General features: G+C 49.4%; 1 protein-coding gene across 1 annotated transcript; it reads left to right on the top strand.

The window, feature by feature from the left end:
* LOC137322204 (left-right determination factor 2-like) lies at positions 1-7,982 on the top strand. Its single transcript, XM_067985319.1, has 4 exons — positions 1-301; positions 3,032-3,275; positions 4,018-4,254; positions 7,652-7,982. Exons 1-4 carry the CDS (start codon positions 1-3, stop codon positions 7,980-7,982), a joined length of 1,113 nt encoding a protein of 370 aa, XP_067841420.1.
* The last annotated feature ends 5,866 nt before the right edge of the window (positions 7,983-13,848 follow it).

The raw sequence follows: 13,848 nt of genomic DNA, 5'->3' as shown, positions 1-13,848 counted from the left end.
ATGGTCAACGGCTGGAATATGGCGTGGCTTGGGTACCTCGGCTGCGCTCTCTGGGCGGCGCTGGCTGACGGCATCCTTCACCATCACCACCATCACCACCAGGTCATGGACGCCATGCTGGGGAAACTGGGGCTCACCGAGGCTCCGCGCCTCGCCAAGAGGGACCTGGAGCGGGCGGTGGTCCCGGCTCACGTGAGGAACAAGTACATCTCCATGCTGAAGCTTCACAAGGACAAGGAGAGGAAGCGGAGAGCTCTGCCCAGCCTGGCCGGCATCTTACGGGGAATTCCGGGCAACATGGGTAAATAACGCCTCTTGTAACTTTTGTATCACCGCCATTAATCGGCCTGCCTTAATTCGGGGGGTGTGTCCGTGTAAAAAGAAAGTTTTGTATTTATTTAGCACCTTTCATAACCTCAGGATGTCCCAAAACGCTTCACAGCCAATGAAGTATTTTTTTTGACGTATACTCACCGTTATAATGTAGGGAAACGCGGCATCAGTTTGCGCACAGCAAGATCCCACAAACAGCAATGTGATAATAACTAGATAATCTGGTTTACTGATGTTGGTTGAGGAATAAATATTGGCCAGGACACTGGGGAGAACTCCCCTGCTCTTCTTCAAAATAGTGCCATGGGATCTTTTACGTCCACCTGTGCGGGCAGAGGGGGCCTCGGTTTAATGTCTCATCTGAAAGACGGCACCTCCGACAGTGCAGCACTCCCTCAGTACTGCACCGGGGGTGTCAGCCTGGATTATGTGCTCGAGTCTCTGGAGTGGGACTCGAACCCACGACTTTCCGGCGAACGTGCTACCCACTTGGAGTGTGTGCATGTATTCGGAAGTGTGTGCATGTAGCGTTCTCCTGTAAATTTAGGACAGTGAAAGGAGGAGAGTGCAGAAGGAGGCCATTTGGCTTCACTGTGTCTCTGTGTGTACTAGCTCCCCCACCTGAGCTATCTAATCTAATCCCATTACCCTGTACCATTTAGTATAATTCTTCTTCTTTGCTCTCCCCAACCTGACTTCTTTCCCTCCCCATCCAGAAACTATTGAGACACAATGGGGGGGTTGGGGGGGGGGGGGGGGGAATACAGTTCCACTGGGCCCATCAACCAGGAGGTGCCTCGTCTGACGTTTTGCCAATGGGGATTTGGAATGGGAACCCTGGCTGTTTCCCCCCTGCTCTCCCACCCCACCCCAGCCTTGGCTCGGGATCGGTTTAACTCAGCCCAGGTTTTACAAAGTTTATTTTTCCATGTGTTGTTGTTGCCTTGTATAAATCTAATCAGTTGCTAATAAACATGTTCCATACACTCACCCTCAGCCTTGTCTGGGAGGTGCTTTACAATTAGAGCTGCAAATTGTTGAGTGATTCACAGCCTCATGAATTACAAAAGCTTCAGCCGATCTTGCACTGTCTGGAATGCACAGCTAACTCTCAGAATTTAACATGATGTCTTCTGAAGACAAGAAACTAATATTGTCGGACAATAAAGGACAGAAACGAGGTTATAAACAGCCTGTTTGTGTTCTGCCTATTTCATCTTACAGCACAGAAGGAGGCTCATTGGCCCCTCGAGCCTGTGCTGGCTCTTTGAAAGAACTATCTAATTAGTCCCACTCCCCTGTTCTTTCCCTGTAGCCCTGCAAATTTTTCCTTTTCAAGTATTTATCCAATTCCCTTTTGAATGTTATTATTGAATCTGTTTCCACCGCCCTTTCAGGCAGTGCATTCCAGGTCATAACCTCTCTGCATGAAAAAATTTCCCCTCGTCTCCCCTCAGGTTCTTTTGCTGATTATCTTAAATCTGTGTCCTCTGGTTACTGACCCTCCCACCATTGGAAACAATTTTTCCTTATTTATTCTATCAAAACCCCTCATGATTTTGAACACCTCTATTAAATCTTCCCTCAACCTTCTCTGTTCTAAGCAGTCTCTCCCCATAACTGAAGTCCCTCATCCCTGGTATCATTCTAGTAAATCTCCTCTGCACCCTCTCCAAGGCCATGACATCCTCCCTAAAATGTGGTGCCCAGAATTGAACACAATACTCCAGCTGAGGTCTAATCAGTGTTTTAGAAAGGTTTAGCATAACTTCCTTGCTTTTGTACTCTATGCCTCTATTAATAAAGCCCAGGATCCCATATTATTTTTTTTTTATTCGTTCACGGGATGTGGGCGTCGCTGGCAAGGCCAGCATTTATTGCCCATCCCTAAGAGGGCAATTAAGAATCAACCACATTGCTGTGGGTCTGGAGTCACATATAGGCCAGACCGGGTAAGGACGGCAGGTTTCCTTCCCTAAAGGACATTAGTGAACCAGATGGGTTTTTACGACAATCCGGTATGCTTTTTTAACAGCTTTCTCAACTTGTCCTGCCACCTTCAAAGATTTGTGTACCTGCACCCCCACATATCGCTGTTCCTGCATCCCCTTTAAAATTGTATCATTTAGTTTATATTGCCTCTCTTTCTTCCTCTGAGTTAGAAGGTTGTAGGTTCATGAACCACTCCAGAGACTTGAGCAGGTAATCCATGCTGACACCCCAGTTCATTACTGTTGGACTATAACCTAGTGTTGTAAGATTCCTTACATTTGTACACCCCAGTCCATCACCGGCATCTCCACATCATTACTGAGGGAGTGCTGCACTGTCGGAGGCGCTGTCTTTCAGTTGAGATGTTAAACCGTGGTCCTGCCTGGCCCTCTCAGATAGACATAAAAGATCCCAGAGCAGGGAAGTTCTCCCCGGTGTCCTGGCCCAATATTTATCCCTCAATCAACGTCACTAAAACAGATTACCTGGTCATTATCTCATTGCTGTTTGTGGGATCTTGTTGTGCTCAAATTGGCTGCTGTGTTTCCTACATTACAACAGTGAGTACACTTTGTAAAGTATTTCATTGGTTGTAAAGCGCTTTGGGACGTCCTGAGGTCGTGAAAGGCGTTGTTGAAATGCAAGTCTTTCATTTTCTTTCCACGCACGATGCATCTCTTCACACTGCTCTGTTTTTTTCCCCCAGATACGACCGGAGAAGTGCTCTATTCCGACCCCACCAGACAGAGGTTGGTTTTCGACATGAAGGGGCTGATCCCTGAAAACAGCGAGGTGACCATGGCGGAGCTGAAGCTCTTCAAGAAAGGCATCCACAAAGGAGACCTGCCTCCCAGGAGACACAGCCGGCCGGTCAACAATGCCAGGGTCAGCGTGTACTGGGTCAAGGTTCTGGCCGACGGCAGCAACAGGACCTCGCTCATAGATTCCAGGTAAGGAAAAGGTCCCTTTTGCTTTTCACTTCTAATTCTCACCCCGTAGCCGGCCGATGATGATAATGGAGCGTCGAAAGGTGATAGATAGGAATTGGTAGATGATAAAAGACCGAGGCCCATCTCGTTCACCTTCTACCATCCTGTAGTCACGTGATCCTACGATAATGGAGTTGTTGACTAAACACAGCAATCAATCTCCATCAATTAGTCTACAACAGACCCAGGCATGAGGCTTTGGGATCCATCGTTCCTCCCGAGCCTGTTACACTTATCACATGTCATGTCTCAAATTACTCCTGTACTCTATCCCAAAATATTATTTTCTGAAAGAAATCAATCTAATTTGCATTTGAATGAATCCACACTAACCAGCTGATAGGGTTAGATGGAGAGGGATGGGAGAAGGCTCTTGTGGAGCATAAATACTGGCATTGACCTGTTGGGCCGAATGAATCATAGAATCACACAGCAGGAGGCCATTCGGTCCATTGTGCCTGTGCCGGCTCTTTGAACGAGCTATCCAATGAATGGCCTGTTTCTGTGCTGTAAATTCCATGTAACTGCTTCCACCGTCTCCCTCGGGAGCCTGGTTCCACAGATTGACCACTCGCTCACTGAAATAATGTTTCCGCAGATTAGTTTTGAATTTATCCCCCCTTTCAAGCGCAGGCTTATAAATGTGAATTGCTGCTGTTGATCTAATATTCTGTGTTTCCCCCCCCCACCTCCCCTGTGACAGGCTGGTCCCCATCCTCCACTCCGGGTGGAAAATGTTTGACGTCACTCAGGCCGTGCACTACTGGCAGAACACCAAGGAGGCTGAGATGTACCTGGAGATCTGGATCGAAGCTGAGCGACCGGGCAGGCACGCGGCTGAGCTGGCCAGGTTGGTCCGCTTCACCTCCCAGGATCCTGCCGATCGGATGCTGGGAAAACCAGAGCTGGTCCTGTACTCCCTCAACTTCAGCGAATACGGGTACGTCTCCATTAGCGTGGATTGCGTAGAGTTGAGAGTTTAAGACCATCGTAGGGTCGCCATCTCTGGTTGGCTGTATTTGTGCAGGTTTCATCACATGACCTTCCACCTCAAACACACACCCTCCCCGCCCCCACATTCCCGCCATTGGTCTATCCTCCAGGCACCCCGCCTTCCCACAGCCAATTGTAAAGGGAACAGTCTCCTTGTTACCCAATTGGAAGAATCTTGACTGTCAGTCAAACAGCTTTTCCCCTTCGCCAATATATTTCTAACTAATAAATGAAAGTGTTCAAAGAAAATAAAAAGAACACAATCTTTTCTAATGCCCCCCCCCCCCATGATTTTTTTCGCCCAGATTTTGCTCACAGCAGTGTCCTGGAGATCAGCCTGCAATTCCCGGAGACTCCAGGGCAATCCTGGAGTGTTGGCAACCCTAAAGTTTTGTGCGACTTTCTCTGCGTGTAAAGAGCTGTTGCTCCAGCTTCAAATGATACTGTGTGGATACTAGTGTGCGAATACTAGTGTGCAGATGCTAGTGTGCGGATACTAGTGTGCGAGTACCAGTGTGCGGATACTTGTGTGCGGATGCTAGTGTGTGGATACTTGTGTGCAAATGCTAGTGTGTGGATACTTGTGTGCAAATATTAGTGTGTGGATGCTAGTGTGTGGATACTTGTGTGCAAATACTAGTGTGTGGATACTTGTGTGCAAATATTAGTGTGTGGATGCTAGTGTGTGGATACTTGTGTGCAAATACTAGTGTGTGGATGCTAGTGTGTGGATACTTGTGTGCAAATACTAGTGTGTGGATACTTGTGTGCAAATACTAGTGTGTGGATACTTGTGTGCAAATACTTGTGTGTGGATGCTAGTGTGTGGATACTTGTGTGTGGATACTTGTGTGCAAATACTTGTGTGTGGATACTTGTGTGCAAATACTTGTGTGTGGATGCTAGTGTGTGGATACTTGTGTGCAAATACTAGTGTGTGGATACTTGTGTGCAAATACTTGTGTGTGGATACTTGTGTGCAAATACTTGTGTGTGGATGCTAGTGTGTGGATACTTGTGTGCAAATACTAGTGTGTGGATACTTGTGTGCAAATACTAGTGTGTGGATACTTGTGTGCAAATACTAGTGTGTGGATACTTGTGTGCAAATACTTGTGTGTGGATGCTAGTGTGTGGATACTTGTGTGCAAATACTAGTGTGTGGATGCTAGTGTGTGGATACTTGTGTGCAAATACTAGTGTGTGGATACTTGTGTGCGAATACTAGTGTGCGAATACTAGTGGGTGGATGCTAGTGTGCGAATACTAGTGTGTGAATACTAGTGTGTGGATACTTGTGTGCGAATACTAGTGTGTGGATACTTGTGTGCAAATACTAGTGTGTGGATACTTGTGTGCAAATACTAGTGTGTGGATGCTAGCGTGTGGATACTTGTGTGCGAATACTAGTGTGCGAATACTAGTGGGTGGATGCTAGTCTGCGAATACTAGTGTGTGAATACTAGTGTGTGGATACTTGTGTGCGAATACTAGTGTGCAAATACTAGTGTGGAAGCTAGCGTGTGGATACTTGTGTGCGAATACTAGCGTGTGGATGCTAGTGTGCGAATACTAGTGTGTGGATGCTAGCGTGCGGATACTTGTGTGCGAATACTAGTGGGTGGATGCTAGTGTGCGAATACTAGTGTGTGAATACTAGTGTGTGGATACTTGTGTGCAAATACTAGTGTGTGGATACTTGTGTGCAAATACTAGTGTGTGGATGCTAGCGTGTGGATACTTGTGTGCGAATACTAGTGTGCGAATACTAGTGGGTGGATGCTAGTGTGCGAATACTAGTGTGTGAATACTAGTGTGTGGATACTTGTGTGCGAATACTAGTGTGCAAATACTAGTGTGGATGCTAGCGTGTGGATACTTGTGTGCGAATACTAGTGTGTGGATGCTAGTGTGCGAATACTAGTGTGTGGATGCTAGCGTGCGGATACTTGTGTGCGAATACTAGTGTGCGAATACTAGTGGGTGGATGCTAGTGTGCGAATACTAGTGTGTGAATACTAGTGTGTGGATACTTGTGTGCGAATACTAGTGTGCAAATACTAGTGTGGATGCTAGCGTGTGGATACTTGTGTGCGAATACTAGTGTGTGGATGCTAGTGTGCGAATACTAGTGTGTGGATGCTAGTGTGCGAATACTAGTGTGTGGATGCTAGTGTGAGAATACTAGTGTGTGGATGCTAGTGTGCGAATACTAGTGTGTGGATGCTAGTGTGCGAATACTAGTGTGTGAATACTAGTGTGTGGATACTTGTGTGCGAATACTAGTGTGCAAATACTAGTGTGGATGCTAGCGTGTGGATGCTAGTGTGCGAATACTAGTGTGTGGATGCTAGTGTGCGAATACTAGTGTGTGGATGCTAGTGTGCGAATACTAGTGTGTGGATGCTAGTGTGCGAATACTAGTGTGTGGATGCTAGTGTGCGAATACTAGTGTGCAGATGTTAGTGGGGCGTGAAATTCCTTTCTCCGTTGTTTTAGCAGAGCCCCTTTGTTTTTCAAACATGTTTAAAGACAAAATGGCAAACCGAGGAATTTCTGGCAAGCCCGAAGTCGAAATACTAATTGTTCGGAACAGGGCCGAATGTCGCAGTGACCCTGATTACTGTGGATATTCTCCTCCGGTAAATTTGGTGCTCTTTTATTTGCCAGGAAATAAATCAGTGAACTCCCAGCTATGCTTTGTTCTGGTCTGTTCCACCAATACTGCGACTCAGCAATCTGGGGAGGGGAAGGATTGGGGGGGATTCAGAGGTTGTGGAGTGCTGGCTGTAATCGTTTATCTAATGGTATCTGAGGGGGAGCAGTCAGTCAAAGTATCAATAAAAGTGACCATGAAGCTGTCGGATTGTCATAAAAACCCATCTAGTTCACTAAAGTCCTTACGGGAAGGAAACCTGCCGTCCTTACCCGGTCTGGGCCTATATGTGACTCCAGTCCCCACACCAGCGTGCTTGACTCTTAACTGCCCTCTGAAGTGGCCCAGCGAGTCACACAGTTGGATCAAAACCACTGTCTCCAAGAAGAAGGCCCACAACCACCTTCTCTGGGCAACAAGCGATGGGCAATAAACACTGGCCTTGCCAGCGATGCCCACATTCCCAGCATAAATAATAAAATATAATCCCAATGTGCGGGCCCTTGTGCAGTTAACGGCCTGGATCGTCCCAAGAACTGGCCTTAGCGAAGCTGGCAACAGCACAGCGGCAGCAGAAAGGCAGCTTCTTAAGAAGTCACCCCGCGACTTTTAAAAAAAGAGCTGCGTCGTAAAATACTTCCGTTAAAAAAAAATTAATCCTGTTTCCGTTCCTCTTTTTTATTTTTAGTGCTACCGGGGACTGTGGTGTAAGCAGGTCCCAGAGAAGAGGGGTGTGCTGCAGGCAGGAATACTTCATCAACTTCAGGGAGCTGACCTGGACCCAGTACTGGATCATCGAGCCCCCCGGATACCAGGCCTTCCACTGTGTGGGGGGCTGCAAGCAGCCGCAGTGGCCCTTCAACTACGGCGAGAGGACCTGCGCCGTGGCGGAGACCGCGTCCCTGCCCGTGATGTACCTGGTGAAGAAGGGGGACTACACCGAGATCGAGGTGGCAGAGTTCCCCAACATGATTACCGAGAAGTGCGGCTGCACCACGGACAACGTCTCTGTGATATAGCAGCGATCTCCGGGGTGGGGACGGGGGCGGCACTCTTTTACTCTGACCCCCGTTCCTCGAAGGCCTCGCTGGCCTATGTTTCCATGGTTACCAACACCTTGCTTCAAATAGCCTGGTCACCCAGACGACGGCAGATGATTGGGAGGGGGCGGGGAGGTGGTGGGGGCGGGGGGGGGGGGACATTGCCGAGGTCTAGCCTGGCCCTGTGGAGCCCGGATTGCTCAGTCGGTGGAGTGTCGTAGACTTTTACTCTGAAGCTCCGGTGGGTTCAAGTCCCTCCCTTTGGAATTATAAACCCTTCCCGCCTGATCCCTTTTCTTTTATTCATTCTTGGGGATGTGGGCGTCGCTGGCAAGGCCTGAGAAGGTGGCGATGGCCTTCATCTTGAACCATTGTTAGTGGTTTGACACAACTTAGAGGCTGGCTAGGCCACTTCACACGTTGGTGTGGGGTCTGGAGTCACATATAGGCCCAGACCAGGTAAGGACGGCAGGTTTCCTTCCCTAAAGGACATTAATGAACCTTTAACTCATGGTCACTTTTACTGATACCAGCTTTTAAAAAAAAATTAGGTCCTGATTTTTTTAAACCGGACTTAAATTCTCAAACTGCCCTTGGTGGGATTTGAACTCAATTATTCGTCCAGGCCTCTGGATGGCTAGTTCAGAAACCACTACCCTACCGTACGCACAGCCCTGCCCGGCCAAGATATGGACAGCCAGTTCCTACCACGGCACTCTTCAGAGATATCTCCGTTCCATCGTACGTTTCCCACTCAATGGGAACGCAGCCAGAACGTTAGAAGCACTTAATGGGATTAATATCATTCGACAGAAATGTTTTTTTAACAAGTACTTGTTACGCGGGAAAGGTGTTGATGCTTAAAAGGGAAAGGAAAGTCTAGAGGGAGGACGCTTGTGTTTTAATGGAGTGGGGGGGGGTGGGGAGGCACAGGACGAGTTGGCTTGGGAGGTGGGGGGAGGGGGGGCAAGGTGGGGTCGGGCAGCTCCAGATCGGGCTCGGCCGCTGGTAGGAGGTCGGAGTCCTGAGGCGTGACCCTCACCTCCCCTCTCCCATCGGCGATGCCTCCGGAGCTGCCCTGGAGCGACGAGGGTCGGGGGGGGGCCGAGGTGGGGGAGGGGGGCAGGGCCTGTGTTCATCACCAATGGTCACATAAAAGGAATGAGTGCTATTTAGTAATTACATTGGGAGAGTACTTTGAACAGGAGATTTCCTTCCCCTTTTAAGTATGGATCAAAGGGGCAGCATTTCCATGAGGGAAGGTTTTTGGCAATGAGTGTATTGGGGGTAAATCTTCCACCCTCTGCACTACCGGTATCCGATGGGAATTAAATTGTGGAACCCACCCCGCCGCTCCCCACCCCCGCCGCTCCCCCCTCACCTCCCCCACCCCCCGCCGCTCCCCCCCTCACTCCTCCCCCCACCACCCTCCCCACCCCCGCCGCTCCCCCTCACCTCCCCCACCCCCGCCGCTCCCCCCCCTCACTCCTCCCCCTACCACCCCCCAACCTCCGCCGCTCCCCCCCTCACCTCCCCCACCCCGCCGCTCCCCCCTCACTCCTCCCCCCCACCACCCTCCCCACCCCCACCACTTCCCCCACCACCACATTTCCCTCCCCTGCAGCTCCCCCAGCCGCTGATCTTCTTTGGACGGGTAATTGAGGGGAAGGGGAGGGGCACTCAACTTTGCGACATGGACCCAGAGCTTTGAGACCGTGTCGTGTTGGGTGAGGTTTAACACCTGGTGGACATTGTGGCTTTCAGTGCGATTTACATCGTCGCTTAAAACAGAGAAGGTTCTGCTGCCTCTTGAAGGGACATGTTCCCAGTGTAGGGGATTGCGCTGGTTGTCATTGTGAACGCACCGAGATTTCAACACATGTATGATATTTGTAAATAAAGATGAAATAAAGTATATATTGAGTCAATCCCAGCCCGGGGCTGTTCTTTACATTTTTTCTTGCTGTTTTTTTTCCTCTGAGTCAGGAGGTCGTGGGTTCAAGTCCCACTCCAGAGACTTGAGCACATAATCCAGGCTGACACTCCCAGTGCAGTACTGAGGGAGTGCCGCACTGTCAGAGGTGCCGGTTTTCAGATGAGACGTTAAACCGAGGCCCCGTCTGCCCCCCTCAGGTGGATGTAAAAAATCCCACGGCGCTATTTCAAAGACGAGCACGGGGAGTTCTCCCCAGTATCCTGGCCAATATTTATCCCTCAACCAACATCACTAAAAACAGATTATCTGGTTATCATCACATTGCTGTTTGTGGGATCTTGCTGTGCGCAAATTGGCTGCCGCGTTTCCTACATTACGACAGTGACTACACTTCAAAAATACTTCATTGGCTGTAAAGCGCTTTGGGACGTCCTGAGGTTGTAACAGGCGCTGTAGAAATGAAAGTCTTCCTATTTTCCACCGCCCCCTATCGCCCTCTGTCAGCTGTCGGCTTGGCTCTGTTGGCAGCACTCAGAAGAGTTGCCTCTTGAGTCGGAAGGTTGTGGGTTCAAGCCCCACTCCAGAGTCTTGAGCGTCACAGCATCGAATCCAATCGATCGGATTTGCGCTCATTTACTGTCTGAAACCCCAGCCACCGTGGGCCCACTAGCATCCACAACACTGGGGGGAGACTGGAGGAGCTGGGGTTGTTCTCCTTGGAGAAGAGCAGGTTAAGGGGAGATTTAATAGAGATGTTCAAAATCATGGAAGGTTTTGATCGAATAGATAGGGAGAAACTGTTTCCACTGGCAGGAGGGTCGGTAACCAGAGGACACAGATTTAAAATAATTGGCAAAAGAACCAGAGGGGAGAGGAGAAATTAGGCAGCGAGTTGTTATGATCTGGAATGCGCTATCTCTTTGACCAAGCTTTTGGTCACCTCTCACCTTATGTGGCTTGCTGTCAAATTTTGTCTAATAATCGCTCCTGTGAAGTGCTTTGGGATGTTTTACTATGCTTCTATATTTAGAAGGGCGGTGGAAGCAGATTCATGAATAACTTTCAAACTGGATAAATACTTGAAAAGGAAAACATTTGCAGGGCTATTGGGAAAGAGCAGGGGGAGTGGGACTAATTGGATAGCTCTTTCAAAGAGCCCGCACAGGCATGCTGTAAGTTACTAAATATAGAAGCATAGTAAAACATCCCAAAGCACTTCACAGGAGCGATTATTAGACAAAATTTGACAGCAAGCCACATAAGGTGAGAGGTGACCAAAAGCTTGGTCAAAGAGATAGGTTTTAAGGAGCGACGTAAAGAAGGAGAGAGAGGTAGAGGGACGCAGAGTTTTAGGGAGGGAATTCCAGAGTTTAGGGCCTAGGCAGCTGAAGGCACGGCCGCCAATGGTGGGGCGATGAAAATCGGGGATGCGCAAGAGGCAAAAACTGGAGGTGCGCAGAGATCTCGGAGGGTTGTAGGGCTGGAGGAGGTTACAGAGATAGGGAGGGGCGAGGCCGTGGAGGGATTTGAAAAGAAGGGTGAGAATTTTAAGATCGACAAATAAAATACTCCAGATGCTGGAAATCTGAATATTAAAAACAGAAAAAAATAACTAGAAATACTCAGCAGGTCAGGCCGCAGCTGTGGATCAAAACGGGAGTTAAGTCGTCAACGTTTCAGGCCTTAATACTGGGGTGGGGGGTTGGGGAGGGGGAGGTTGTAAATTTGAGATTGTCACGAGAACAAAGGGAGAGATTAAAGAGGTTCTTTTTATGTAGAACGTTAAGACTGGGATTTCCCTCCCAGAAACTGCAGCGAAGGCAGAATCCAAAACTAAAATGTAAAAGGGAAGTGGAGAAATATTTGAAAAAGGAAATTGAGAAAGGGCAGGGGAGTGGGACTCAGTGTCAGGCTCTTTCAGAGAGTGCGATGGGCCAAAGGGCCTCCTAGAAACACACGGAGTTACCAGGACGCGGGAACACTGAAGGAGTGGGTGGGTGTGTGTGTGTTGCGAATCAGAGGCAGAGTTGGCTCCAGGCTAGTGTTCACTGGGTGGGGCGGGGGGGTCGGTGGCTGAGAGTTACTCGGCCAGGGTGTGGTTCGAAGTGGGGGGAGGGGGGCGAGTGATTAGGGCAGAGTTACCCTATAATCTCCCCACAGCATAAATTCTAGCGCCAGGGGGCAGGAACCCGTGCTGGACCCTATCCACTCCCCAGCCCGTGAGCACCAGCTGGTTTGGGGAATGAAGCCCTGTCTTTCCTGGTCTGTATGGTTCAGTCTCACGGAGGGGCACTCTGAGGTATTGAGGAAACCGATGCCCTACCTGCTCTGTTGAGTGGCTGCTCAGCAGCAGGGGGCCCAGATATCGCGAGCGGCCAGCACCACTTAAAGGCAGCCTGCGCCTCTTAAAGGGGAGGTGCACTGTGGCTGCAGGAAGTGGTGGAAGTCAATGGTGAAGTGAATCTGTGCTGCAATATAGTGAAGCTTGGTGATGATGGGAAAGCTGGAATTTTTAATGAGCAACAACTTGGCCGCTCAAAGTTTGCGGGACTCTTATATTTTCAAAATATAAGGTACGGGTCTGAACGGCGATCAGAAATCGCACACGTAAAACACAGATACAGGTCCCGTCCTTATGTTTACAAACTGTTGAGTTCTTTCAAAAACTAACAACTAAATCCCACACCCTCCAATCTGCACACCAGAGCCCGCCAATCTGTCGATCTGAGTCGGTACTGGGCCTGCGAGAGAACGGGCACCAAGGTTCTCTGCTGATGTACCAGAGGCCTTGGTGCAAGAGGTGGACGGAAGGAGGGACATCCTATATCCGCAGGGGGTGGGCGGGGGGGGGGGAGCAAGAGGCCCTCCAGACATATGCTCTCGAGGCAATAGGGGACGAAGTCAATGCCAGGCGCACAGCACCACGAACGTGGATGTAGTGCAGGAAGAAGTTCAATGCTTTGACACGAGTGGTCAGGGTGAGTGAGGTCAACTGTCAAGTGGCCTCTCCTACCATCTGCACCACGCACTACAGCCCCCATCACCCACATATCCACAAACTCTTTCCATCAGCTCTCAACACTTCCAATCAAATGCTTCATCTCACCCTCACACATTACCACTGTTGCAAGCCGCCCACCCACAACTCACAGACCGCACACACTGGCAGCTATTCAACTGTGACAGGCACATCATCCAAACATCCTGCAGGACACTCACCAACACATGTCCCGCTTTCTTGCAGGAGAAGGTGGTGCGTCACAGGAGGCAGCAAGTGGCAGTGGCTCCATGGAGCCTGAACCTGCTGTCCTCTCTCAGGATGGCAGCATTCCTGTCCCACCCGTGCCACTCCCCCAGTGCCCTTGCTGTTGCCTGTCCGCTAGCCAGCCCACTCCCTGTGGAATATTGAAACTTTATTATAGGAACATAGGGACAAGAGGAGGCCGTTCAGGCCCTCGAGCCTGTTCCGCCATTCATTGATCCATTGACTGATCTGTGACCTAACTCCATATACCCGCTTTAGCCCCATATCCCTTAATACCTTTGGTTAACAAAAATCTATCAATCTCAGATTTATAATTAACAATTGAGCTAGCATCAACTGCCGTTTGAGGAAGAGAGTTCCAAACTTCTACCACCCTTTGAGTGTAGAAGTGTTTCCTAACTTCACTCCTGAAAGTCCTGGCTCTAATTTTTAGGCTATGTCCCCTAGTCCTAGTATTCAAGTATAGGAGACCTCCAAAAACAGGTACAAATGCACCAGCAGCCAGAAGCAAAAATCCAGCCACTGTAACTCCTGCATGATCCCTTTAAATAGCGCTGGTGGGGGGGGCAGGGGTGGGGGTCCTCCATGTTGTTTAAGACCTGTTCAGCTGTGTGAGGTTAAGACTTGAACGGGGAGTTCCAAAA

The sequence above is a fragment of the Heptranchias perlo genome, chromosome 5 (genome assembly GCF_035084215.1).
Source record: "Heptranchias perlo isolate sHepPer1 chromosome 5, sHepPer1.hap1, whole genome shotgun sequence".
Classification (NCBI taxonomy): domain Eukaryota; kingdom Metazoa; phylum Chordata; class Chondrichthyes; order Hexanchiformes; family Hexanchidae; genus Heptranchias; species Heptranchias perlo.
The sequence above is the reverse complement of the archived record's forward strand: the minus strand, read 5'-3'. Positions and strand labels throughout refer to the sequence as shown.

What these genes read in the sequence shown, in the direction of transcription:
- LOC137322204 (XM_067985319.1), top strand. Translation starts at nt 1, where the DNA reads ATGGTCAACGGCTGGAATATGGCGTGGCTTGGGTACCTCGGCTGCGCT. An exon ending in ACCTCGCTCATAGATTCCAG is followed by an intron (nt 3,276 to 4,017) that starts GTAAGGAAAAGG and finishes CCCCTGTGACAG; the next exon opens with GCTGGTCCCCATCCTCCACT. An exon ending in CTCAACTTCAGCGAATACGG is followed by an intron (nt 4,255 to 7,651) that starts GTACGTCTCCAT and finishes TTTTATTTTTAG; the next exon opens with TGCTACCGGGGACTGTGGTG.